Source organism: Panthera leo, chromosome F3, assembly GCF_018350215.1.
Source record: "Panthera leo isolate Ple1 chromosome F3, P.leo_Ple1_pat1.1, whole genome shotgun sequence".
Taxonomy (NCBI): Eukaryota; Metazoa; Chordata; class Mammalia; order Carnivora; family Felidae; genus Panthera; species Panthera leo.
In genome coordinates, this window is record NC_056696.1 from 3405196 (window position 1) to 3431209 (window position 26014).

Here is a 26014-nt window from a genome sequence, read left to right on the forward strand (position 1 = left end):
GAATCTGTTTTGCAGTAAACACACACACACACACACACACACACACACACACACACACCATAGATCAGGAAAGAGAGAAATGTGTTTTTAACATAATAAGGCTGAGGTCATTTCGCAAGGAGTAAGGTCCAAATCATGTTAATGTGGCGGATTCCTTCTTTGCACAGACTAGCAGGGGACACATCTCTAGTAAACTAGATTGGTGGCCGTTTAGAAAAACTCTTTAACGTAGGGGGTTATGTTGATCTTCAGGTCCTTTAGAGAAAAGCGACCCCTGGCTTTGCAGGCAGAGAACTGAGCTGGCAGGAAGCAAGCCTCATCCGACTCATCTAAGGGGGTGGAGTTTGCAAACTACAGAAAGGGATGAACGGGGGGGGGGGGGGGGGGGTCCCCTGACCCTAAGGACCGGGCGGGGGTCCCAGGCGGGCAGGGGTCCAGGAAGGGGGGCAGTGTGAGGGAGCAGGGTGGGAGGCAGCAGGGGGCACCTGTTGAAGACTTGACCCTTGGGGTTGACCTTTCTCTCCTGCTAAAGTCCAAGTTCCCAGTTCTTAGCCCTGTCCTGCTTGGGGCAGCTATGTCCCTCCCCATAACCCCCTAAGTCTCCTCGAAGTAAACTTTGTGTTTCAGGTGCAGAAGTGAGGGGGGACGGGGTCAGAATCTGGGCCGCGCCCCGCAAGATCCGCTCTCCTGGGGACGAAGCCCCCTCCCCGGGAAGAAGGGGCTCCTTCTTGGGGCCACGGGCCATACGGAACTGGGGAGCTACGTTCACCCCTGGATTTATTATGCCACCCCGCCCCCCACTCCGTGTGGACGGATGGGTTTTGATATTTTTCCAAAGACTTAAACGTTTATTCCCAAACAGTCTCACACTGGACCACCTTAGGCTTGGGTGACGGCCGAGGACAGCTCCGCAGTCCCGCTCTCGGGGGCGCTCGGGAAGGGGATCAGCCTGGCGGGGGGGCGCCCCGCGAGCTCCGGCCCGGAGCGGGGGTGCCTGCGGAGGGCGAGTCCCGGGGACACGCCCCCCCACCTTGCCCCGCGGCTCGGGCCGCCTAACTAGGGCAAAGGGCAGCACGGAGGGGGGTCGGGCGGGGCCTGAGCGGCGGGCTGCCTCCCATTGGCCTCCCTCGCTCCGCCCTCGATCCCGATTGGTCACGGTGTGAAGCCGGAGACGGCGGCGCGGCCAATGAGGGCGCCCGCGGGGCGGGGCCGCGGAGGCCCGGAGCACGGGCGCGGGCGAGTCGGTAAACAGATCCGGGGCGCTTGCGGCGCCGGCGCTGCGGCGGGCGAGCGCGTGGAGGCGGCGCGAAGGTGACCGCGGGGCCCCGCTTCCTGCCGCCGGGTAAGCCTGCGGCGCGTCCTGCTCGCCCTCCGCGCGGGCCCCTTCGTCGCCGTGCTGCAGGCCCGCGGCCTCCCCGCCGCGAGTTCCGCCTACCCCGGGCCCCGCTCGCGGCGCCTCCTGCCCTGGCGGGCCGCGGGGTCCCTGAGGCGCGCAGAGCAGTCCCGGTGGCCGCCCGGACGCCTGGCCGTCTCAGGCTCGTTCTCTTCACCCCCACCCCCCGTGCGCTGTGTCTCAGGGGCTCTGCGCGTCCCCGGCTGGAGGCTTGTGTTCGAACTTTGACCCCCTGGGCCCGGCCCAGCTGTTGGGTCTCACAGGTGGCGGTTGGCGGTGTACTTGGGAAAAGAGGCCCTTCTTGGCCCCTTCCTCCGTTCGCTCTTCTGGGGCCCGTCCCCCTACTTCTCCAAGCACTGGGGGTCCTGGGAGTGGTTTGGGCTACATTGCCCGCCCTGGTGCCTTTCCCTCGCCCCAGCAAGCCCCCCTGCCGCACCCTGCCCATTGCCTCCCCCTCCCCCCGCCCTCCCGCGTGCCCTGGGGATGGAGGATGCAGCAAGGGCAAGTCTGGGTGCAGGTGCTCTCCACGTGGTTGAGAGATGCCAGCCTCCTGAAGGGCGACAGACTTTGGGCTGGGCTGGCTCTCAGCCTGCGCTGGACGCTACCCATTGGAAAACTTGTGGCGCTCACTTGGCCCTTGGGTGTGCGTGACAGAGGACCGAAGAGCTGGGCCTGCCAAGCCCCACTGGTTGCCAGAGATCCGAGCGTGCATGATGCCAGCCCGCCAGTTGTCCTGTTGTGGCTGGACAGGTCACCCCGCAGGAGGGCCCTTCCGAGAAGAGACAGGGCGGGTGCTGTTGGTTCGCAGGACCAGCATCTTTAGGACTCTGGCGACGGCTCTGTATTTTGTTCAGCCTTGCAAAATAATGCAGGCAAAGCAGGGTTATTACGATTTTGGGCCTGACCTTGGGGAAGTCGAGGGCAAAGTGAAGCAGGTGGTCTGGGGACTTCCCTGTGTGATGCGGGAAAACAGGGATTTTTACTCTTCAGACCGTTGACGTTCAGACCGGAGAGTTCTTTGTTGTGGGAGGGTTGACCTGTGCGATGTAGGATGTATAACAGCATCCCAGCCTCTATCCACTATACAGATGCTGGTAGCACCCCCGCCCCCGCCAGTTGTGACAATCAGAAATCTCTCCAGCCGTTGCCACATTGTCTCCCCGGGGGCAGAATCGCCCTTGGTTGAGAACAATTGACGTGAGACTGTCACAAGAGTGTTCTCACGTCGCCAGTGTTCTCATAAAGCCTGCTGTTCCCTGCCTGTGAGTAGTTGAGGGGTTTAGGCAAAGGGTCGTGTGGTCCCCGTGCCCTAAGCCACTGATGGAAGCCCTGTCAATTGGGCTTTGAAGGGGATTCCACACCTGCCCCTGGAGGAGTAGGAGGGAGGAGGGAGGAACGCACGGGCATTGACTTGTGCCTGCTGGGTGCAAGGCAGTGAGTGGCTGGGTCCAGGGTGCAAAAGTGGAGGCTGGCGGTTTCTATCTTTGGGGGCTTTGCGAGACGGTGGGGGATAAGCATAGGAAATGACCGTGGGGCGGTTTGTAAATGGTGAGCAAAACAAGTTTCAGCTTCTGAACCCTGGCAGAAAGGCCAACTCATTTATCCACAAGTGGCGTTTCCAAGGTGACACTTTAGTTATCTTGCGTGTTGTGATGTAGGAGGGGGCCGGCCCGTGTGCGCAGAGTAAGCAGCCACATTTCAAACACGAGCGTGGGGATGTTAACGTGTGTTCCTCCATGAGAGAGAGTGCAGCGTGGGCACATGTGTCCTTCGTAAAGTTCTTTTATGGTCGATTGAAGCGTCTGAGTCAAAGACGGTCATGTTGGAGAAAGATGCTTTTACTTCTGCATGTAGATTTTGCCTTCTGGATAACCTGGAATTTCTGTCCCAAAGTTCTAAGTGCCAAACCGATGGGGATGCAGAAAAGCTGAAAAGCAGCGATTATTGCATAGGGTGAGGAAAAACATCTCAAGTCTCCATCTCCCACAAATTTCCCTTTCTTGTTCATCAATCCTGGGGGGATGTGTCAGGATTTTCCCATAACGTTGTTTGGTCAGTTAGGTGGCGGCTGGGTGCCTTTTGTTGCCTGTAGAAAAGGATCTGGGCAGAGAGGTCACTTCTCCTTTCTCAACAAGAAGTTTAGAGAAGTCCAAACTTGGCAGGATAATTTTCCGCCAAGAGCCACGGACAGTGAGTCATTATCTTTGCCAGTTGAAACAAGAGCCGTGTGCAAAATTAGACAGGAATATTTAGAGAGTTGTCTTGCTCTGACAGTGGCATCTGGAAATAGTTCGTGCATTCCTGCCGAATAACAGCCAGGAACTTGGGGCCCGTGGAAAAGAGAGAGTGCAGTGGGGAGCACAGGGGTCCCCTTCGTCAAGAGTTGTATCTACAAGAGGGACGACATCCGCCGATCCTGAGGCAGGGCCAGGACCCTGATGCATCTGGGGGCTTCTCCCTGCACTTTGCAAACCCGAGTGGGTACCCGCTGGTCTGTCGTAAACGATATTGCTCGTTGTGGGGTTACAGACTCCTGAACCCTTGACCTTTTGCTTTGAGGTCAGGGGCCCATAGAATAAAGTCAGAAATGACCCTGGAAATGTCTTTTTATTTTTTATGCTTGGGCGTGATTTGTTTTTAGTGTGTGCATGTGGAGAAGATTCACGGGAGAGCCGAGTGATTTTTGCTCAGATTGACATTTCAGGGTGTAATGGAACAGCGATTGTGTTCTTGTCCTGAGAGCCCTAGACTTGCATGTGTGTGTATGTGTGTGTGTGTTTTAAATGTCCTCCTATTCCCACCTGGGCTGGGGGAGAGGGGCTACATTTGGTCCACACCTGGAAAATCCTGTGTCCCTGCGGGTCAGTGCCCCTCCGTATCCTGTCCCTGAAGAAAAGCCCACCCTGCAATCTGGAATTTCCTCCTCATTGATTGGTTGACTGCCTTGTGCCTGGTGTTGGGAATATCAAAGTGAACAGCACTTGGGTCCCTGACCACAGGGAACTTGTAGTAAGGGGGGTACAGATTCCACCTCACGGCCCTCCGTGTGGTTTAGATTAGGGGCTCTGGGGGGAAACTGTGAAGACTTTTTGGACAAGGAGTGTTGGGGGAGGGCTCTGAGGATGAGCAGGGCATCCGCAGGAAGAGGCAGGAGTTTGAGGGGTCAGGGGTCAGTGCTTCCCAGACTCTCTGTGGCAAAGGACCAGGTTTTATTTTCCCTCAGTTTGTTTGAGCAGTGCGTGCAAAGCAGAGTAAACATGTCACACGATGCTGTTGCTGTAGAAGTTTCTAGGTGCTCACTCCTCTTACTGCATGGAACACGTTACCCGTCCAAGACTCCTGTTTGAGTAGCACCCGTGGCTCCCTGAGCAGGGGCCATGGGGTAGGTGAGTGCAGGCTTGGGGTGAGCTCTCATGTTTCCTGTTGAAGCAGTCTCTGTCCTCCACCCTCACGATTTGGGTGAGCTTGGGTGAGTTGGGTGAGTTTGGGTGAGTTGGGTGAGCTTGGGTGAGCTTGGTCAGCTTGGGTGAGCTTGGTGAGTTTGGGTGAGTTTGGTGAGTTTGGGTGAGTTGGGTGAGCTTGGGTGAATTTGGGTGAGTTGAGTGAGTTGGGTGAGCTTGGGTGAATTTGGGTGAGCTTGGGTGAATTTGGGTGAATTGGGTGAGTTGGGTGAGTTTTGGTGAATTGGGTGAGTTGGGTGAGCTTGGGTGAATTTGGGTGAGTTGAGTGAGTTGGGTGAGCTTGGGTGAATTTGGGTGAGTTGGGTGAGCTTGGGTGAGTTTGGGTGAATTTGGGTGAGTTGGGTGAGCTTGGGTGAATTTGGGTAAGTTGGGTGAGCTTGGGTGAGGCAGAGTGGTGCTTCCACACGTTTTATCTCAGCAGTGGGGTCGGGGCCAGGAGGGCTTGGCGTTGTACTCCTGGCAATTTTCAGCTGACATTCAGCGCAGGCCAGAAAGGGTTGCCGAGTACTCCCGGTCATGAGTCCAGCTGCAGCCTAGGGGGCCCGGAGAGAGAGAGAGAGAGAGAGAGAGAGAGAGAGAGAGAGAGAAAGAGATCGCTTGCTGCCTTGGTGTGTGCACAGTCTGGGGCACATGGTGCAGGGCCCAGCGGGGTACCAGCCTTCTGCTGCGGGAGCCCAGGGTGGCGTGCAAGCTGGTTCTGCTGGAGAGGACTGGGAAAGTGCCTTCTGTGCCTGGAGGCCTAGGTGCTTGGCCTGAAGGACGTGTGCGTTTTCCCCAGGAGAGAAAAGTTTGGAGGCCGAGGCAGGGACAAAGGTCTGGCGGCCAGTGGGCATTGCCAGGGGGAGGGGGAAGCCAGGCCGGCAGCCCGGTGAGGCGGCTTGTGAGAAGCGAGGGCGGCGGGGTGGGGGAGGGGAGGTGCAATGCATAGGTTGAAGAGAATATAAATCTGTGCAGGTGGAGGTTCTAGATGAAGCGACTGGTTGGCCGCTGGCGGCTGAAGTTTCGGGAGGAGCTGTTTGGGGCGGATGGTGGTGTCACCGCTGAAAACAGAGTCCGCGGGAGGAGGGGCAGCTGGTTTAGGGAAGGCGGTGATGACGGTTCCAGACACAAAGCGGTTGAGGTGCCTGTGGACTCAACTGCTCTTTGTTCGAAGACATAGTTTGTGTGCAGTAGGCTCACCTTCCTCACGGGCTGTCGTGCAGTTTGACAACCGCATAGAGTCACATAACTGTCACTGTGGTCAGGGTGTAGGACAGATGCGTCGGTGCCCACATTTCCCCGTGCCCCTTCGCCGGTGCCTGTGGGACTTGGGGGGATGATGTGGTGTGTGTGTGTAGCCGGGTCAGTTCTAGAACCGGCTCAGTGGTTGAGATGGCCCGGGCCGAGCGCAGGGATGCGCAGACCTGGGCCAGCCCGGGGAATGGTGAGGGTCGGCGGGGGGGCATGCTGGGGGGGGGTAGGACCAGGCCTGGGGACCCCCTGAGCTGGGTGGGAGGTGGAGGAGGGACCGGTGTAGGCTGCAGAGCTGGAGCGAGATGTGGGAGTGCATTTTGGGGACCAAGGAAGGGTTTCAGGGGACAGAGGGCCCGGTAGGAAACAGAGGAGAGTGGTGTTAGCCGAGCCAGGTGGCCTGAGGCATCTGGTGGCCGTGATGGTTGTGGAGAGTGTTGGGGGGAACTGGGGTCCGCTGAGCGACAGGAGGCTGGGGGGGGGAACGGGAGGCAGTCAGCAGGGCGATCTTTATACCTGGCCCAAGAAGGCTGGGGGAGCGGGTTGTGGACTTGAGCGGGACGGTTTCAGTGGAAGGAGAGAGTGAAGGCGACCGCGCTCTCGTAGGCGGGGAGAGCGCTCGTGGAGGAAGGAGGGGGAGCTGGGCAGGGAGAGAGGGAGAGGGGGTCTGGAGGGTGGGAGATGTGGGCCGGGGCTCGCAGGCTGTGTCCGGGAAGCAGGGAGGCAGCTGCGGAGCGAGGGAGGCCCTGCGCCTGGCGGGAGGGGCCGGGGGTCCCCGCGTCGCCTGAGGAGCAAGGCGGGCGGGTTGTGCCTCGTGCCCTCCGTCAGGGCCCCGCTCCTGCCCGCCGAGGAGGTGCTTGTTCTGCTGGGCTCGCGAGTGTGTGTGGTGTGCGTGTGAGTCACTTCAAGCGTGAGTGCATGCGTGTATGTGTGGGTGTGAGTGCACCAGTGTGTGCATGTGCGAGTGTGTTGGTGACCGTGTGTGTGGTGTGAGTGTGCACGTGAGTGTGAGCATGTGTGTGCACATGCAAGTGTGTTGGTGACTGTGTGGTGTGAGAGTAAGAGTGTCACTTGGAGTGTGAGTACACACGTGTGAGTGTGGGTGTGAGCGCACGTGTGTCCATGTGCAAGTGTCTTGTGGCTGTGTGTGGTGTGAGTGTGCATTCACAAGTGTGCACATGAATGTGAGCATGTGTGTGCACGTGCAAGTGTGTTGGTGACTGGTGAGAGTGTGTACACGAGTATGCATGTTTGTGAGTGCAACCACGAGTGTGTTCATGTGTGTGTTGGTGACTCTGCGTGTGGTGTGCGCATGCATGAATGTGCATGTGTGTGTGAGCGTGAGAGCACGAGTGTACACGTGTGTTGAGTGTGAGAGCATGTGTGTGCATGTGAGTGTGTTGGTGACTGGTGTGCGTGCATGTGCACAAGTGTGCATGTGTGTGAGTGTGAGCATGGGAGTGTGCATGTGTGAGTGTTGGTGACCAAGTGTGGTGTGAGAGTGCGAGAGCACATGAGTGAGTGCATGTGTGTGTTGGTGACTGTGGTGTGAGAGCACCTACACGAGTGTGCATGGTGTGCGAGTCAGCACTTGAGTGTGCACGTGTGTTGGTGACTTGTGTGAGGGCACGTGCACGAGTGTGCATGTGTGAGTGCGAGCGCATGAGTGTGTGCATGTAGGAGTGTGTTGGTAACTGGCGCATGTCTGTGTGAGTGCGAGCACGAGAGTGTGTGTTGGTGACTGTATGTGAGTGTGGTGTGAGTGTTCGTGCAGGAGCGTGAGTGGGTGTGGAGGAGAGGCAGGGAGGTGTGTCCCTCCCGGGCTCAGTACTCATGACCACACCCTGGGTGGAAGAGGTGTGTGTTGGGAGGAAGGGGAAGCCCCTTCTGCCCCTGGGGGACGGCGGGTCCCCGCCCTGGCAATTGCTCCGCCCCTCCAGGGCCTAGAAGGGTGGGCACCAGAGTGTCCTGCGGTTACTCTTCCCAGACCCTGTCGCCCCCGGTTTTCAGAGCCGGCCTGTGCTGAGCTGACCCGGGGTCGGAGTTACTTCCTGCCTGGCCCTGCGCCGGGTGGGCTGGAGGGTGGAGGTCCCAGAGGTCCCAGCCCGTCGCCCTGCAGGCGGTTACCGTTTGGCAGGTGAAGCCCGTGGCTCTGGCTCGCGAGCGTGTTCACGGCCCACATTTGGGAAGCGTCCTGCCGGCACCGCGTGGAGCCCAGGGATGGTGGGCCGGGCCCACCGTCTTCCTGCTTCCCTCTCGATTTCTCCTGAGCAAGGGGTGAGGCAAGATGGGAGCAGTCGGGCCCCCATCCTGCGCTGGCGCCACCCCTCCCGGGGCTCGAGTGTGCACCAGCAGCAGTCACCCTCCCCTCTGCCCCTCCGCTGCCCCCACCCTGCTAGACTGGGATGCCGCTGCTGCCCGCTGGGTGGCTGTGCCCGGGGGTTCCAGGGCGGTGGTCGACGCGGGTGTTTCCCCGTGTGCTTGATGACGGGGCTCCGCAAGTGAGGGGGAACCCGGTGCAGACCGGTGCTCGCCTCTGGGGGCGGAGGAGGCGCCAGACCCCGTGGGGAGTAGAGAATTGGGTGAGAGGGCTCCCCTCTGATGCGGGGAGGGAGACGGGACAGGGACACAGAGTCACACAGGCCTTCTGGAGGCCACCCGAGGCCATCAAGAGATGAGGGTGGGGGACGGCCACCCTGCAGCGTTTGCCATTCTGTCAGGACGGGGAGGATTTGGGCAGAGCACGTGGTATTCCAGGGGGAGGAGGAGAGAGCAGCACACGGAAGTAGGAAACTCTGTGTGTATGCGCACACGTGTGTGCGTTGGGTCATCCTGGCAGACACCCTAGGGTGTCGGGAGTGACGGTGAGAGGTGAGGCTGGGAAGGTGCCTTGGGGTCTGCAGTGGAGGGACTGGGAGGCCAGGCCAAGGCCTGTGGCCTTACTTCTGCAGCCAGAAGAGAGGGGACATCAGTGAGGTGACTCAGTCCCCTGCCTAGGGGCCTTGTTGCCTCTCTCCCTGCGATCATCTTCCCATTTCTCCCCCTGAGTATAGTTGTCCGTCTCGAGTTGTTCCATGTCTGGGTAAAGTCCCCGGTTTTAAAAAGCACTGGGGATTTTGGGGCGCCTGGGTGGCTCAGTCAGTTAAGTGTCCAACTTCGGCTCAGGTCACGATCTCATGGTTCGTGGGTTCGAGCCCCGCGTCAGGCTCTGTGTTGACCATTCAGAGCTTGGAGCCTGCTTCGGATTCTAGGTCTGCCTCTTCCTCTCTGCCCCTCCCCAGCTTGTGCACGCGCATGCTCGCTCTCTCTTTCTCTCGCTTTCTTGCTCTCTTTCTCTCAAAAATAAATAAATGTTAAAAAATTTAAAAAAAACACTGAGATTTTGCATGCACATCTTGTGCTGGTGTCCCTTTCTGGGCTGCGTGTAGCATGTGGAGGCGTGTGCTGGGTGCAGTGTGGCATCTGAGGGCCACGTACCCAGTGTCTCCTTCTGGCTCATACACACCCAGAGGTGGACTTCAGTGTGGGGCCTCTTTCTGCCATTTATGTCTGAGACCAGAGCACGCCCGCCCGGGTGGCCAGGCTCACTGGGGTGGTGCTGGTAAGCGGACGCTTAGTCTAGGTAACCCGGGAGCTTTCCGGAAGGGGCAGTCTGGCCAGATGGCCTTTGAGAGCCCTGCCAGCTCCGGGATTTCTATGACTCACGATTTCCCCAACCAGGTGGACACGCTTTTCAGGGCATGAACCTCGCTGTGTCTCCGGGAGAGTGACTGGATTTAAAATGTTGACGTATTGATGCGGGGACAGATTTCTTACCTGCTTCTGTCTTAGGCCCCCGGGCAGCAAGGAAAGGACGGGAGCCTGGAGTCAGGCCAGTGCGGGAGGGCCAGCACCTGACGTCTTTGGGGCTTCGGGGAGATTTCTCCTGCTTGTCGAGCTTTCTCTCCCCAGCAAACTGGGACAGCCTCTCGCAGGGTTGTTGTAGGGCAAGGAGCGTATTTCATTGAAACAGGAAATGTGGAGTGGAGGTGTTGTGACAGATTAGGAAGACAAAAAGTGATGAAAAGCATTTTGAGGGGCACCCGGGTGGCTCAGTCAGTTAAGCGACCAACTTTCGGCTCCGGTCACGATCTCGTGTTGTGTGCGTCGGGTTCTGCGCTGGCAGCACGGAGCCTGCTTGCGATTCTCTGTCTCCCTCTCTCTCTGCCCCCTCGCCACTCAGGCTCTGTCTCTAAAAACAAATAAACGAGACTTGGACTTAGTGGCACCCCAGGCTGTGCACAGTGCCTGGCACGTAGCCGATGCTCGATAATGGTGTGATGTTGAGCCCAGCCTCGGAAAGGGCTTGCCGAAGACTGGGGCACGTTTACGCTGAAAGCCGGCAGGATGTGGTCGTCGGGAAGGAGAATGTATTTTGAGCGGCTGTGGGACAATCCAGCACCTGACACTTGGTTGGCACTCGGTGCTGTTTGTGGGGTGACCAAACTAATTATTTCAGAAGAATGATCTGGACGGTATTCTAGAACCTAGCCGGCCCCTCTTCCCGCCCAACCGTTTGCCTTTTTAAAAATAGCCGCTGTACGAGTGTCCTGCGGCTGCTATGACCAATCATCACAAACCCACCAGCTTAAATCCCTGCAGATCTCGCTACGGTTCTGGAGTCACAGGTCCAAAACGGGCGTCAGGGCGCAAGTGGCCCTTGATTTCCCGTTTCCCAGCCTGTGGGGGTGGCCTGTGGCCCTTGGCTGTGGCCCCTGCCTCACACGTGCACCGCCGAAGCCCCGCTTCTGTTTCTCTCGTTCGACCCGCGTCTCTCCCATAAGGACCCGCGAGGAACTGGGCCCATCTCGATAATCCCCCATCCTGCGGATCTTGAACCGAGTCCCATCTGCAGGTAAGGTAACCTAGCCGCAGGTTCCGGGGACCAGAGCGTGGACACGTGTGCCAGGCATTCTTCAGCCTGCCACGTGTGACCACAGCCCTTTAAATTGCTGAACTCCCTTTACGGGGAGCTCCTCCACCGCGGCTCCGGGCCTCCCCACCCAGGGTCCCGTCCACCTTCCCATGTGGCGGGGCTTGTCCTCCGCGTCTTTGGGATCAGCCTGGGTGTCGGGGCGGGTGGATGTCTGAGAGGCGCCACTCCGGCGAGGGGCTTAGAGAAAAGGTGTGTGTGTGGGGGCAGCCCCGGAGATGAGGGCAGCCCTCAGGCGCAAAGAGTCAGGTTAGGGCCGGATCGGGAACGTGTCCTTGAGTAAGTATGGCGCTCACACGTGCAGGGTATACCCTCCTGCGCAGAGTGGACACCGTAAGGATTTATGCCGTAACTTCCGGGCAAGAAGCAGGTTTTAGGGGAGGTTCAGGAACAGGCCTGGAGGGGCCTGGCTGGTCAGACAGGGCTGACTCCCGGTCCCGGACGCCAGGCCTCACAATGACAGTGCCCTTCCGTCTGCCTGGCTGGTGGGGGCGTGGCTGAGATGTGCAGGTGCGCCCCAGCGGGCTTGCCTGTCAGGGGGTTGGAGCTCCCAGGGCACAGGTGCAAGTGGACGCTGGGCAGGGGGCCCGGGTCTGACCGTCGTGGAGCCTCCAGCCTCAGGCTCAGGCCGTGGGGCCTATCCTGTTTATCCTTCAGACGGCTCGGAGCCGTTTGAGCAAGGCGTTAGCGTGGTGAAGGGGATTTGGGGAGGTTATTCTGGAGGTAGAGTGTGCTCACGGGGATCTGGAGGTAGAGTGAGCTCACAGGGATCAGAGGGCCCCCCACCGTTCCTCCCATAAGATACCAGCGAAAGCTTCCCTTGCCATTTTCTCCTCTAGGAGTGGCCTTGACCGTGCCAAGGATTGCCAGCGGGTATTTATTGCTAGCGCCCAGGGGGGCTGCCGGCTCGCTGGACGGCCTCACAGTGCAGCATAGATGAGTCCCACTGGCCCCGGGAGAGGGTGACACCGTCCTTCCTGAGTCAGACGTGACCCTGTACCCGGCCTGAGAGCCTGGACGTGGATAAACGGGATTGTGCACACTGCTGTCATTCAGGCCCCTCTGGTCTCACTGAGGCTGAACTTCATTCTGGAGGGCCTCTGGGGTCACAGGGATGAGTACCTACTGTGCGTCAGTCACTTGAGGCCCTGAGTGCCATGGTGTGGATTACCTAACCCACTCCTCTCGAGAGCAGATGGGGAAGCCGAGGCCCACAACTACCCCGGAATGGCTTGGGTCAGCCATAGAGTCAGGATTCGAACCCAGGGCGCCCTGCTCCGGAGTGCCTCGACTGGTCCCCCAGCACCATATCTGCCATGAGCATTGGTCTCATGGTTTGTTATTTTTTTAATTTTTTTTTGAGAGAGAGAGACCAGCCGTGTGCTCACAAGTGGGGGCAGAGAGAGAGGGGGACAGAGGATCCGAAGCAGGCTCCATGCTGTCAGCACAGAGCCTGATGTGGGGCTCAAACCCACGAACCCATGAACTGTGACATCATGACCTGAGCCGAATTCAGATGCTTAACCGACTGAGCCATGTGGGTGCCCCTGTTCTCATGTTCTAAGAAGAAAACTTCGGTGAGCTTTTGGTCAGAGAACGAAATTGCTGTCCGTACCCCATGCTTGGCAGGCAGGTGAATAAAAGCCCTGTGTGCAGTCGGTCACATTTGCTCTCCAGAAGGAGGGGAGGCCCCCCAACCCCTGTCTCCGTTCCCCCCCCCCCCCCCCCCCGCCCCGTGCTTTGGAGCCCTGGGCGTGTGTTGGTTCATTGACAGTGTTTCTCTCTGGGCTGTCACCATTGATTGGAGGGGGGAGCTTCTGCTGCTGCTTTTAACAGCCCCCGTCCCCCCCCCCCCCCCCCCCCCCCCCCCCGTGCCTGCCTTGGGGCAAAACAGGGAAGCCAGAGGCCATCTTAATCTCCCCACGGGCCGGGAATGGCTCACAGTCTAAGATGTGAAAACAGTCTTCTGCTTGTTTCTTCCTCTTCCCTGTTAAATGGGAATGTCATCTCAGAACTGGACACGATAAAAGCACTTACCTTATAAAAACGATTGAGGGAATATCGTAGAACACTTAGCGCACAGCCTGGCGTATAATCGACTCTCTGTAAATAGCAGCAGCTGTAGTTACCACGTTGTGCTGGTTTTCTGCTTCTCACAAAATGAAAACATTTGGGGACCTGGTGAAATTCACTGGAGGGGAGCGTCATTCTGCCGCTGAACAAGCTCTTGTGTGCGTGAGTGCAGCGTGTGTACTTTCTACCAGTTGCAAGGAAAAGCCCCAGGGTCTGGAAGCTTTTGAGGGACATGAAGTCTTTAATCCAGACGATAACTCGGGGCCCCGAAACTGACTCCCTCATGACGCACAACTGTGCTGGGCCATCCAGGGGCTGTGGGGCCAGACCCACGTGGGGTCCACTGTGAACGGGGCAGAGAGCGGCTTGCCGGGAGGCCACCACGCCTGCAGTCAGGGGCTCCGTGGGCTCCAGATGGACGCAGAGGTATACATCCCCGTCTGCCTGTGTCCGTCCGCACGCCCCCTGAGCCCCGCCACCTCTCAAGCAGGCCCAGGGCCGGCCTGGCTGGGGCCCTTGTTAGGGACGCGTGGGAGTGCAGGAATGAAGGACGATTAGATGGGTGCGTGTCTGTCCACTTGGGCTCAAGCTAGGGACTGACAGTGGCCCTTGTTAGGGTGAGGCGAGGGGGTGCAGGGGCACCTGAAAGGGCAGGAGGAGGGAGAGGAGACGCGGAGGCAGTCACCCTGACAGCCTCCTGCACCCCCCCCCCCCCCGCCCCCGGGCCTGACCCTTTGTGGCAGCACTCAGGCCGCCCTGTTGGGGGCGCCTTCTTCCGGCTCCAGCCCCCGGGGGTGGGGGTGCTCTGCAGGTGGGCTCTCTGTGTCTGGTGAGTGAGCCCATCCCTCGTGGTCAGGGGGCATCCGCCCCAACACGAGCCTTGTGGGGTGGCTCTGAGACAGCTGTGGGGACCTTTCCAGAGTTCCTGGGACACTGGTGGTTCTGATTTACTGTTGTCCCAGAAGAGGGGTCAACAGATGTTCCAGGAGGGGCTTTGTGGTCCCTCGATCTTTCTTACAACTGTTCAACTCTGCGAGCCGTAGACAGCACACAGATGAATGAGACGCTTGTGTTCCAGTAAATATTTATTTACAAAAGCAGGAGGCGGGGTCAGATGGGACCAGGGGTCGTGCTTTGTTGGCCCCTCACCGAGAAGGACCCTCGTCATACTATGTGTCCTAGCTTTTGGTTCGGGAAAATGTGGTCGCTGCCCTTTATTCTAAACTAGGATCCCGGTTTTGTGGGGGGAAGTACCCACTTTTACCGCGGGGGCCGGCACCAGGCCTCCTGCCGACCTGTGTCCCCACCTTCTGAGAGGGCGGTTGAGCCTCGTGCCCCGGAGTGGGGTGTCCGCGTTCCCCGCTCCTGGCGGCCAGTAGGGCCGTCGTCTCCTGCTGCGGGACGGGGGCTCACAGGCCGTAAGGACAGTGTCCGCCAGCTGCTTCGGCCTCTCGGGGACACGGAGCGGTTCCTTTACACTTTTGCATGCCTGCCTGCGTTTTTTAGTTTAAGCAGATATTTAATGTTATTTTCATATCATTTGTTTTCTACTGTAAAAGTCGTGCATGTTCTTTGTAGAAAATTTTAGAAAAAAATGAAGGCTGAGACTGTTTGGATACCTGCATTTTTTTCACGTGGGAAACTTTTGGTAAACTTCCCTCTTTGTCCGTAAAAGCCCTTCCGTGTGGCATTCCCAGTGACCGCACAGCATCCCGTGTCACGGTTTTAGCATCTTGGTTTACGATCTTGTAGCCGAACTGCCACACGAATCCGTTTTGAAGGGGGTGCAACGTGCCGGGTTTTGGCAGGGTTCTTGTATAACTGCCAGGACGGGGTGGCCAGCGAGGAGAAGGGGGGGCACTTCCTGGTAGGCGTGCAGGTCTGGGGACTTCCTGAAGTGACTGGCAGCTGTGGGGACTGGGTGGCCCTAATGGCCTGGCCCCTGTTGAGAAGGCCGACTGTCCAGGCCTGGCCGCTGTTTTGCTCTGCCTCGTCCCTGGTTCACCTGTGTGGGTTCGGTTCTGGCACATCCGCTGTTTCGGAAGCGCCTGGCGAGAGACCCTGGGCGGCCCCACACCGGCCGGAGGCCCGGAGCCCCCGAGGTGTCCCGTACTGAGCACTGGCCTCTGGGGTGTGGCCGCAGACGCTCATGGATTTGGGCTCCCAAGTTTCGGTCTTCCCCTGCCTTGCACGTTCCTCAGGGTCCCTGTGGGGACAGTCACCTGGTGTTTCCCTTTTCTTAGAGTAAAAGAAAAAAGAACAATTTCAAGCACGTAAAGGAGCTTTTCAGGGCCCGTGCAGGCTAGAAATGGACAACGTTCGTGCCCAAAGTAGAGCTCGCTCTCGGCTGGGCCAGGGCAGAAGGTCACTGGTGCCCCCGCCCTGGGGCCTCCCGAAGAGGAGTGCGGGAAGTGACAGTCAGTGAGGGCTCTGTGGCTCATTGCCTCCAAGCTCCTCCTTTTCAGCTCCTTGAGGCAGCAACAGGAAAGGAAAGGGCAGGTGGAAGGTTTCCACTGAGGGGTGAGGCCAGACTTTGGGGGAGGGGCAGCAGGGAGAAACTTGCACGAAGGACCTGTTTTCCGCCTTCCCGCCTGGCCTTGGCGAGGGCCACCTGTGCCTCCTTTCCCCTCCAGAGCAGGGCTCCCGGGTAGGCGTCCAGCACCAGCAGCACCTGGGAGCCTGTGAGTAATGCAGGTCTCCAGGCCCACCCCAGACTTACAGGATCAGAAACAGGGGGCGGGCCCAGCTGTCTGTGCTTTAACAAGCCCCCCGGGACGCTCCGATGCCCCTTGAAGCTTGAGGGCCCTGCCCCAGACCAGGCTTCTCAGGGACCGGTGATTCCGAATCTAGATTAAAGCTTCAGCACGTGTGAGCCAGTCCCACAAGTGGCAGCCTTGGAGGGACAGCTGAGGTCATTCTCGTTAACATATTTATTACCTGCCTACTCTGTGGAGCTCAGAGCTGCAGACCAGGAAAGCGGAAGACGGGGGTGGTCCTCGCCCTGCTCTGGCTGACAGCCCCTTAGGGGAGGGGACAGTCACTGCCACTAGGACTGATGGGGAAGGACGGAGGTGGAGGCAGGGGTGGGGGGCGGGAAGGGCACACTGGGGAGGGCGTCCTAGAAGAGGTGATGTTTGGGCTGAGTGCGGTAGGAAGAAAGTTCCATCGCATCCCATGCTGAGGCCAGCGGGAGAACTGGGTTGACCCCATTGGGTCAGTGAGTGGAGGGAACAAGGCAAGAGAAGCTGGGGTTGTGGGGGTGGGAGCTGGCAGGGACTAGGGCAGTGGGGCCAGCTGGGCACGGGGAGGGGGGGCAGTTGCCCCGGGGGAAGCGGACAGGGAGGTGGGAGGGGTGAGGATGGTAGGAGACAAGTGTGGGGGTGGGCAAATTCCTGCGGATGGGCAGCCCGGCGGCGGGGGTGGGGTGGGGGGGAGCCCAGATTTGGATGTGCTGGGCTTCATCTCCGGGGACATGGGGGTGACAGGGTGACATCTGAGGCAGACAGTTGGACCCGCTTCACACGTACTCCCCAAGACAGAGCACTTTCTGTGCAGCTTACTTTGGGGTCCACATACCAGCCACCCCGAGGCTTCGGGACAGCTCAGGGCGGTTTGAGGCCAGCGGGGGTGTGTGCCGCTCACGCCACGCTTTAGAGCCCCGAAGGGGTCCGGCACTGGCTTGGGGAGCCCCCACCCTGTCTCCGGCCCGCTGTCCCCTCGAGAGGAGAGACGAGTGACAGATGGCGAGTTCTGGCTCCGAGAGGGGGCTTGGGGTGTGTACGAGACCCTCCCGACAGTACATCCCCGCGTGCAGGTCCCGCGTGGAAACGTGCCTTCGTCTGCTTTACGGCTGTCGGGATCGCCTGTTCGATTCACCTTTTCCCCTGCTGGCGCGTCTTGTTCTGTCTGGCCAGGTAGGCATCGCCTTGTGGTGTTCTTTAGTTTTGGAGGCTGGATTCGAGGGCCCCCACTCCCTGGCAATTCCCGGCGAACGTGTGGGAACACCCGAGGCTGTTCTCCACCGTGAATGAGCGAGTGTCCCAAAAGCCGCGGGGGAAGGTCAGAGGGTGAAGGGTCGGTAGGAGAATCCTCGGAGCTTGAGGGCCCCAGGTTCAGGGAAACTGCCTGTGTTTCTTCAGCCTCTGTCCCTGGGGGTGCTGAGCTGCGTCTATTCGTGTTCCTTCTCTCTTTAGATAATAGTCTACTTACTTCCTGTAATTTGCTAAATTAGTTTAGCACGTGGGGACCAGAAAAGGGTCTCCTACTGAAGAGGGATGAATTAGCAAGTGTCAGCGGCCGTGGCGGAGCTGGGACCCCGTGTCCCTGCTCCTAGGACCGTCTCTGCTGGTCAGCGGCCTCCTCCGCGCCCGACCCTCGTGTGTCAGCCTCAGTTGGTCTCTGTGCCCCTCATGGGAGTGCCTGCACGGCACCTGGCTGTAAGCGCCCGGGGCAGGGCAGGCTCACCTGGGGCCTGCAGGGACTAGCCCAGAGCGCTGGGAGCACACCTTCCTGAACGTGCGATGGAGAACTAAATGCCTTTTTGTTCTGGCGCTGGTCCCTAGCGGGCACCCTGAAGGGGAGTGCCGCCCCGCCCCGCCACTGCTGCCTCCGTCTGCCCACCCGGCACTTTGGCTGCCCCTTCCTCGGGGGAGAGGCCCTCTGGGGCACCTGCCAGGTAGGCAGAGAGCCGGCCGCTCCTTGCTACGTCCCTTCTGGGCGAAGTCAGAAACCCCTCCGGAGCCTGGTGGGCTGAGGGCTCCCGTACTTGCAGATGGAATCCTGGTGCAGATGAGGCCTTAATTGGTGTATTAAACATGTTTGGCGGCTTTTGCTTTTATTTACTATCGTGATGAAAACGCCTCCTGGCGTAGCTGGTTCTTGTGCTGGTTCTTGAGGTTGGGTGGGGGGGGAGATTGCAGCACATTCCGGGTCCCTGAATTCTGAGTCACGTTGGGATTCTGGTGCCTGAGATCCATGAGACCCACTTTTTAAAAACCAGAAGGTGAGAAAAGTTCTGGAAAGATCGTTCTTTTTCCTCACTGCCCGTGGAGAGTAGACACTGCAAAGCTTCCGTGGTGTAGAGTAGGGTGTGACCGGCTCACTTTGGGAGCGGCGGGAGGGTGGGGGTTGGGGGCAGCCCCTGCATGTTAAGTAAATATATTTGTCAGAGCAGCCGCGGGCCTGGGCTGCGTGTTTGAAATCCGCATCCACTTGTGCATCTGCTCACAGATGAGCCTGTGGACTTGAGAAAAGCAGGCTTTGCACCACGGCGAGCAGGAAGCTTGTGTCTCTGTGGTGGTATCTCCACCCCGATGGGGCCTGCTGGCCAATCGGGACCGCCCTGGGGACGAGGGCGCTGCCGTTTGCACCGGGAGAAGGCACAGCCAGTCCTTTCTAATGTGTACTGTTCCTAGATGACTTTGTTTTCCTTTTTTGAAGGTAGGTTGTGTGGGACTAATAATGTTAGGAAAATACTGGAAGAGACCCTGGTTACTTACTCCTACCTCCCAAAGGCGGGAATTTAAACATTTTTGGTCAATTTATGTAACATTTTTTCCTTAGGAATTGTTTTTAATGCGTCATTGTGCAGTCGGTGCAGTCCTGGCCCTTTGGGGGGGCCGTGAGGACCGGGCTCCAGGGGACCCCAGGCCTGTGTCTGCAGCGCGCAAGGCTGGACGTGGCCTTTCCAGTTTGAGCCTCCGTCGGTGCGGTGGGCCAGTCAGCCAGCGCAGGGCAGACCTGCCCCCTATCACTTCTCAGCTCTGCTCCAGAGAAGCTGTCGTTCGTGCTTATGACTTGGATGAATCAGGCGGAAGTAATTTTCAGCCTGGAAATGAAGTCTGAATTAAATAGGTCTTAGGAGGGTCTGTGGAAGATACGGTATCAGCAGACAAGGTGAGGTTTTGGAATCATCGGAGTCTCTGTCCGTGGGAGGCTCTGCTTTGGTTATCTGGAGGTGAGCGAGGTGTAGGCCTGTTTGGGGGTGCCCTTGGGGCAGTGGGGTACGGTGGATTCCCTGGGGACACCCGCAGGGGTCCTTCTGAACAGATGTGGCTCGGGCCTGGCCTCCAACCACCGTTATGGGTCCCTAACTCTCCTTCGGAAACTTTTCCTCTCACTGGGGGCTCCCCCATACGGGATGGTGACTCAGGTGTGGCCGTGTGTGTCGGGGCTGGGGCCAGGGGGCTGGCAGTTTGAGAGCCAGCACCGGCCACGTGAGCTCTCCCCACGCCTGGACATTTGGTCTGTGGGACTCACCCTTGTTTGTTCCCATAAAGAGCAGGATCCCACCAGAGCCGGGGGTGTGAAATGGTGGCAGATGATGGGCCCGGCTAGCCCCTCCCCTTTGTCTCTCTCAAGGGTGTGGTCACCTTCCAGAAACCTCCTTGTCTTTGATGAGGGTGTAGGCAGCCCATTTGTGTTGGAGCAGGGCCCTGTCCCTGAGAGGGTGCCTTGGAGCCAGCAGGGTGGCTGTTTGGGGAGGCGGTGTGGTGTGGCGGGCACAGAGCAGAGGAGGGCCAGGGTCGGACTCCAGGGCCACCACTCGGGACACCATGCAGGGTAGTTAACTTCCCTGGCTTTGGTTTTCTCCTCTGTGAAATAGGCAGTAATGCGTGTGTCACCGGGTTGTTGACAAAGAATTGGAAGAGACCGAGTGTGGAGAGCCCCCGGCCCGGTGCCTGGCGGCTGCTGTCCGTGAAGGTGGCAGGAGGGCAGGCGGTAGCAGGGCAGCTCCGCGGTCCAGGCTCCTGTGCGTTCGTGGGTTCCTCTGGCGGTCACTGCGGTTCTCCTTCCAGATACACGTAGCCGTAGCCTTCCCACGCTCAGGGGAAGGCGCGTCCCTGCGGAACTCCCCGCGGGGGTGGGGGGCAGCCAGCCGCCAGGCCCCAGAGCCGTGGCCGACTCCCTGGTGGGTGCTCTCACCCGACCTTCCCTGTCCGTGCTCTCCTGTGAGAGCCCGTGGGCGTCTGTCCACGCTTCCCTGGGAGAGCCCGCGGGCGTCTGTGCGCCCGGCCCCGCGTACCGGTGCGTCTGGCCCTTCCCAGCTCCTCGTGTTTGTTCGAGCAGGGCCCCCTGGCCTCTCCTCTCCCGGTTCCCATCTTCTCTCCGAGACTCCTTGCTGGTGCCAGCTCCTCCTGGCCGGGCCAGAGTGCTCCTCGGTTGCTTGTCTGAGGCCCCCTGCTGCCCCTTTCCTCTTGGTGGCTCTTCCTCAGCCCCAGTGTGTTACCAGGACCCTCTCCTACCCCTGCCCCGGCACGCAGCCCCTCCAGGCTTTAAGAAGTACTCGGGTGATCGAGAGCACGTGCCCCTTGTGAAGCACCACCGGGGACGGGGACCCTGACCAGCATTAAACACGTTTTACACTGTGTCCGAGTGGAGGAAGGAGAGTAGTGCGGGCCCACATGAGGGGGCCGTGTCACACGGGAGTCCCGCCCACAGTGCGCTTTACTGGCTGTGCCCTGCTTCTCAGGGTCCCCTGGATGGACCGCCCTGGGGCCTGGACCGCAGGCCGTGGCTTGGTGAAGAGTCCAGGCTGAGGGTGGGGAGGGGGCAGCCCCTGAGGGCTTGGGTCGGGCGCCCCGGGCCCTACGGGGAGGCGCTTTGGGGGCGGACGCTGCCTCCCCAGCCTCGTGTGGGTCCAGAGGACCGAGCACTGGACTGAATCTGTGTGTCCGGCTTCAAGTCCCAATGGTGCCACTCGGTGGGGCAAGTCACTTGGCTCCTTCGTGCCTTCTGCGTCTCACGGGGTGGCTGTGGGGTCCCCAGCCCCGCCTCCACAGAGCCTTTCACTCTGCCCAGGGCCGGGCCAGTGCGGGGTCGGGGGTCACCCAGAGCCGGCCTCGAGCCCCGGCCCTCGCTCGCTCTCTCCCCTCCGGCAGCCTGGATCGGGGGTGGGGGTGGAGTGTCACGTGCAAGAACCAAACCCCCCGTGGCCTCTGCCAGAGTGCGGGGTGGAGTTGCCCTGTGGGAGGGTGACCCTGGGGGCAGCGTGGAGCACCCCCCGACCGGCCCGCTCTCTTCCAGCCCTGAGGATGACTGCCGTGTTGGGGGACGCCATCATGCTGGTCAGAGGCCTTGCCAAGCTGGCCCAGGCGGCCGTGGAAACCCACCTGCAGCACCTGGGCCTCGGCGGGGAGCTGGTCCTGGCGGCCAGGGCCCTGCAGTCCACTGCCGCGGAGCAGATCGGCCTGGTCCTGGGCAAGGTGCAGGTAAGGGGGGGGGGCTGGGGGGTTGGGGTGGCTGGGAGCTCTCAGGGAGATGGGGGGGTGGCGGGGTGGCCGGCTCAGGTGACCGGCTGCCCTTCCGGGTGTGGTGGGGGCTCCCTGCGTGACTCATGCCCCCAGGTGGTTGCAGCTCAGGAAGCTTCACGGAGAGGGGAGAGCACCCGGGGACGGTGGCCCGCACACTCTAGTCAGACCCTGATTCACCGGCCCGCAGGCCCAGGCCCGTCCTGAGGGGGCGCGCTAGTGCCCGCCCCCCCCTCCCCCCTCCGCCCCAGGCCTGCGTTCAGTTCCTGGGCCTCCCGGACACGCTGGGCAGAGGCCTTTTTAATTTTGGAAATTAGAAAAGTCACAAAGTGATTTCTTAAGGGAGGCAGTTTATGAGACCAAGCACCCTCTCCTGGTTTACCCGACTTTCGTTAGTGCTTTTTTGGTGGGTCGGTTCTGGTGAAGAAGTGGGGGGAGCTGTGTGTCGTGCCGCAGTGTTGAGCTGTCACGTGGCTCCTCCCACCGCGCCAGCCGGGCCACAGCCGGGCCGGGCTTCCCTCCTCCATGTGCGGGGGGCCCGCTCCGTCCCAGGTGCCAGCGGGCACAGCCCACCCCCCTCCTCCTCACCGTCCTGCCGTCCCGTGTGCCCAGCCCAGAGACCTTTCTCGTGCAGGGGCACAGGCAAAACCGCGTGCGGGACAGGCGACCGTCCCCAGGGTTTGCGGCCGCAGAGCGCTGTCCACCGGGCCGGCACCTTGCAGGGCACCTAGACGTTCCTGGCGCCCGAGCGGATGGGGAGGCGGGTGTGTACGGCCGTGTGGGCCTGGAGTTGGGCTGCAGAGGGGGCGCCCTGCCACCTCCGTCCGTCCGTCTCTGTCGCGTGGTTGTCTGGCCTTGTGGACAAAGGCCACTGCTGCTCCAAGCTGTGAGGCTGTCACAGCCCCCAGGGCTTTGGTCGGGACTTTAGGATTCCCAGCCTCCAGCGGCATCCCTGGGGGTAGGGTGGGGGAGGTGTGGCGGTCCCACCACAGAGGGGACACCGAGCGAGGTGATGGCCCTCAGCGTGCTCCTGGTCTTTCCCGAAAACTCAGATGTCGGTGTCCCCTTGCCTCGGGGGGGCTGGCGGGCCGGGTAATCCAGAAATGCCTGACCCTCTAGTCCTTCAAGGGAATTGTTACCTTACTCGCTGAGCAGACACTCGGGGGAGAGTTACGGCACTTACGGCAGGAGGACGCCCCACTGCCGTGGCTCCCGTGAGCCTGCCCCGCCCCCTCCCCACCGGGCTTGCCCAGCACTGACAAGTGCTGTCTGGCGGTGGCAGGGTGGCCAGCGGGGCCAGCGATCCCCGCTCCGCCACAGGCCGGTCGCCGGGCCTTTACCAGATCAGTTCCGTTCTCCCGGCCTCAGTTTCCCATTTATGAAATGAGAGCGACGGCGTGATGGCCGGTCTCTCTCCTTCCCCGAGGGCACGGCTTCCGTCCTCAGACCCCTCTGTGTCCCGCAGGCCGAGGTGCAGCTTGGCGGCACCTGCAGGCACCCTGTGCGCCCCACATCCACCTCTGCGGCCTTGGGGCATCCCTCCGCGCCGTCCCCCAGGAGCCCGTGCTGTTCCCCGGCCTGTGGCCCACACAGCTCTGTGACTGTGCGCAGCCCTGTTTCCAGATGAGCAAGTAGCAGGGAGGGGTCAGGAGGCCTTCCAGGTCACTCAGGGTTCTGACGTAGGAAGAACCTGGGCCCGCAGCGTAGTCTCTGTGACCGCTGCGGGGAAAACGTGGCGCCTCCCTCCTTGCCTGCCCTGGACCCACAGCTCCTGGGGACAGCGGCCAGCGCTGTCCTGGGGACAGAGGCCAAGAGCCTCTTAGAGGAACGGCCAGGCCGACTTGTGATGGCCGCGTCTGCGGCGAGATGCTGGCCGGGTGTGGCGGGTGGACGCCGTCCTTGCACGGCCCTCGCCAGTCTTTGGTTGGCCTTTTACGTCTCAGAGCTCTCCCCGTCCGCTGGCCTGGCCCACTCCCCAGAGCCCTGGGAGCCCCTCCTTAGCCCTGATTTACAGGCAAGGTGCCCGGCAGGTGCTGGGTGGCTGTGTGCCCACTCCCTGCCCCCCCAGGTCCGCGGAGCGGAGCCTGTGTCTCCGGGCTTCCGGGCCAGGGAGGCTCGCCCCTGTGGAGCCGGCTGAGGCTGCTTCCCGGAGCGCACTGTCCTGTGCGGGGGTGACACAGGGGAGCCTTGGGCTGGCCTCCTCCTCTCACTCCGCTTTTGTTTCCTGCAGGGTCAGGATCGACGTGAAGAGCCATATGCCGAGGGCTTCGATGACCCGGAAGCAGAGTTCTCTGGGCCTCAGACTGCAGGGGCCCCCACGGATTTCTCTGCGGCCTCCTCCCCTGACCGGTCGCCGCCTCCACCCTGGGACCAGGCCAGCAGTGAGGGCCCAGCTCCTGCCTACGTTGCCAGCGGACCCTTTAGGGAAGCCGGGCTCCCGGGCCAGGTTGCCTCCCCTCTGGGCACAGTGACCGGGAGGCTCTTTGGAGACCCCAGAGACCCACTCTCTGCCACAGGCCTTCGGCGAAGGTTCTTCCACCAGGACCAGTCCCCCATGGGGGGCCTCACCGCCGAGGACATCGAGAAGGCCCGGCAGGCCAAGGCTCGCCCCGAGAGCAAGCCCCACAAGCAGATGGTGTGTCCCAGAGGGGCCCTCGGATGGGGCTGGGGCGGCTGCCGTCCACGGTGGTGCCGGCGGCGGGCCCTCCTCCGGGGACACCCCTGGATGTCGTGCTCTGGAGTCTCCAGGAGCACAGAGGCCCCCTCTTGGTGGAGCGGCTGCCTGCGGGGGTGGAGGGGGTCTGGTGGGGGGCAGCGTGAAGCCCCGAAGGGGGTCCTGTCCCCGATCGCCAGTTCCGTGAGGTCTCTCTCCTTGCTCCCTCTAGCTCAGCGAGCGGGCTCGGGAGCGGAAGGTGCCAGTTACACGGATCGGGCGGCTGGCCAACTTTGGAGGTAAGGTGGCCGTGTGCCCCGTGCCACCTCACCTGCCCTGGCGTGCCAGCCCCGGCTGAGCGGGGCCACCGCGGGGCCTGCGTGGAGGAGGAGGACGGTGGGGGCCACAGGGGTCCCGGGGAGGGCGTCGGCTCCTGCATTAGCTGCTCCTGGCCCTTTCCCTCGGGGGATGACCCAGTGACTGGATTCCCCCTGCCCCCGCTGTGCCATGAGCTGCTCGGGCCACGCCTGGGGACGGTATCTGCCGCATCTGCCACTCAGCCCCTCCACAAGTGGGGGCGGGGGGGGGGTGCGGCTGGCGAGGAGAGGTTCCTCACGGGGCTGGTTAGTCCCGGCAGAGTGGTGTTTGCCCTGACCCGCCGTGCCTGCGGGTGTCGCGGGTGCTGTCGTGAGGCCTGTGGAGCCGGGAGCTCTGAGAGTAGTATTGCATCGGGTACACCTGCGCCGAGGGGACGGCCTTTCAGTGAAAGGTTATGGCGCTTGCACCTGCTCTGTGACCCCGTGCTGTCATCTCCAGTACTTCCTTCCTGACCCGGATGAGGGCTCGCTGCCGTGTGTCTGAGCCGTGCCCCGCTCGCTCCGTGCTTTGCTGGGCTTCTGGGTCTCCCTCCCGAGACTGTCCATCATCCACGCTGTTCTGTCTCTGCTGCCTCTTGTCCCGGAGATGCCGTCCTAGTTCTCCCTCGGGGTTGGCTCCGTGCTCCTGGAGGTGGACCCGCGTGCGGGCTCTCACACTGGCTGGCTGTCTTCCGAACGCGCAGAGCCCGCCGCCTTCACTGGATGGAAGTTTCTCCGCGGAAGCTTTCCTTCCATCGTTGCTGTCTTAAAATTTGGCATTTGCTGCTCCTTAGCTGCTCGGGGATCTGGCAGAGTATCGTCTGACTTTCAGGACAGAGTTATTGCTTTATTTCCTTTCGTGGGTTTGCGTTCAACCGGTGTTTCACGGAGCATGTGACTTCTGGGGGGCCGCTACCAGGGTGAGTTTGGGAGTCCCTGCCCTGGGGGCCTCCGGCGGTCCTTATTCCGCTGGAGACCCGGTGCGGCCCCTGTGTTGTAAGAGGCTGTTAGTCGGGGCGGGGCGGGCAGTGTTTGTTCCTACCGAAGTATTAAATGGGGCCCCTCGTCTCTCCCCACGAGTCTGAGGCCCGATCTGTCCCTGGTCGCTCTGTAGTCTTTCTCTCGAGCCCCCTTCCTGCCGCTCCAGATGGGGCTCGCCACAGAGGCTTCCTTTGACTGAGGGGTTTTAGAGATGTGTGATCCTCTCGTGGGAGTCTTTGGGGGTGAGGGTAGTAGAGGGTCTGTTCGGGGAAAAGTGGTCAGAGTGAAGGGTGTGGCGGTAAATTAGAATGTGATGGAAGGCCACGAATGCCTGGTGAAAGAGGTCGAAGCCAGGCCCTCCTGGGTGGAGGGCAGAGAGGCGGCCTCGGTAAGACCGGGTGCGAGGCTCCCCGTGGGTGGGGGGCGGGTGGCCAGAGGCAGCCTGGGTTGAGGTGAGGTGAGGTTCAGGTCTCGGAAGGTGCTTTGTGCCATCAGAAGCCCCCGGAGCCCTCACTGACAGCCGCCGGGATCTGGAGCCATCCTGGGTGTCCGAGCGCCAGAGGTTGGCCCACGGCTGTGATTCAGGGGGGCCCGTGTTGTTGCCCAGCTCTCGGCAGCTCATGTTTTGGGCTTCGAGGGGGTAGGA

General features: G+C 60.8%; 1 protein-coding gene across 1 annotated transcript in view; it reads left to right on the forward strand.

Annotated features, from left to right (window-relative positions):
• The first annotated feature begins 1241 nt into the window (after window positions 1-1241).
• Window positions 1242-26014, forward strand: part of COQ8A (coenzyme Q8A) — a 40182-nt gene continuing 15409 nt past the window's right edge. Inside the window, exons 1-4 of the mRNA XM_042925273.1 lie at window positions 1242-1342; window positions 21155-21339; window positions 23609-24013; window positions 24264-24330. Coding sequence (XP_042781207.1) covers window positions 21163-21339; window positions 23609-24013; window positions 24264-24330 — 649 coding nt within the window. The 5' untranslated portion in view covers window positions 1242-1342; window positions 21155-21162. The remainder of the gene's footprint in view (window positions 1343-21154; window positions 21340-23608; window positions 24014-24263; window positions 24331-26014) is intronic.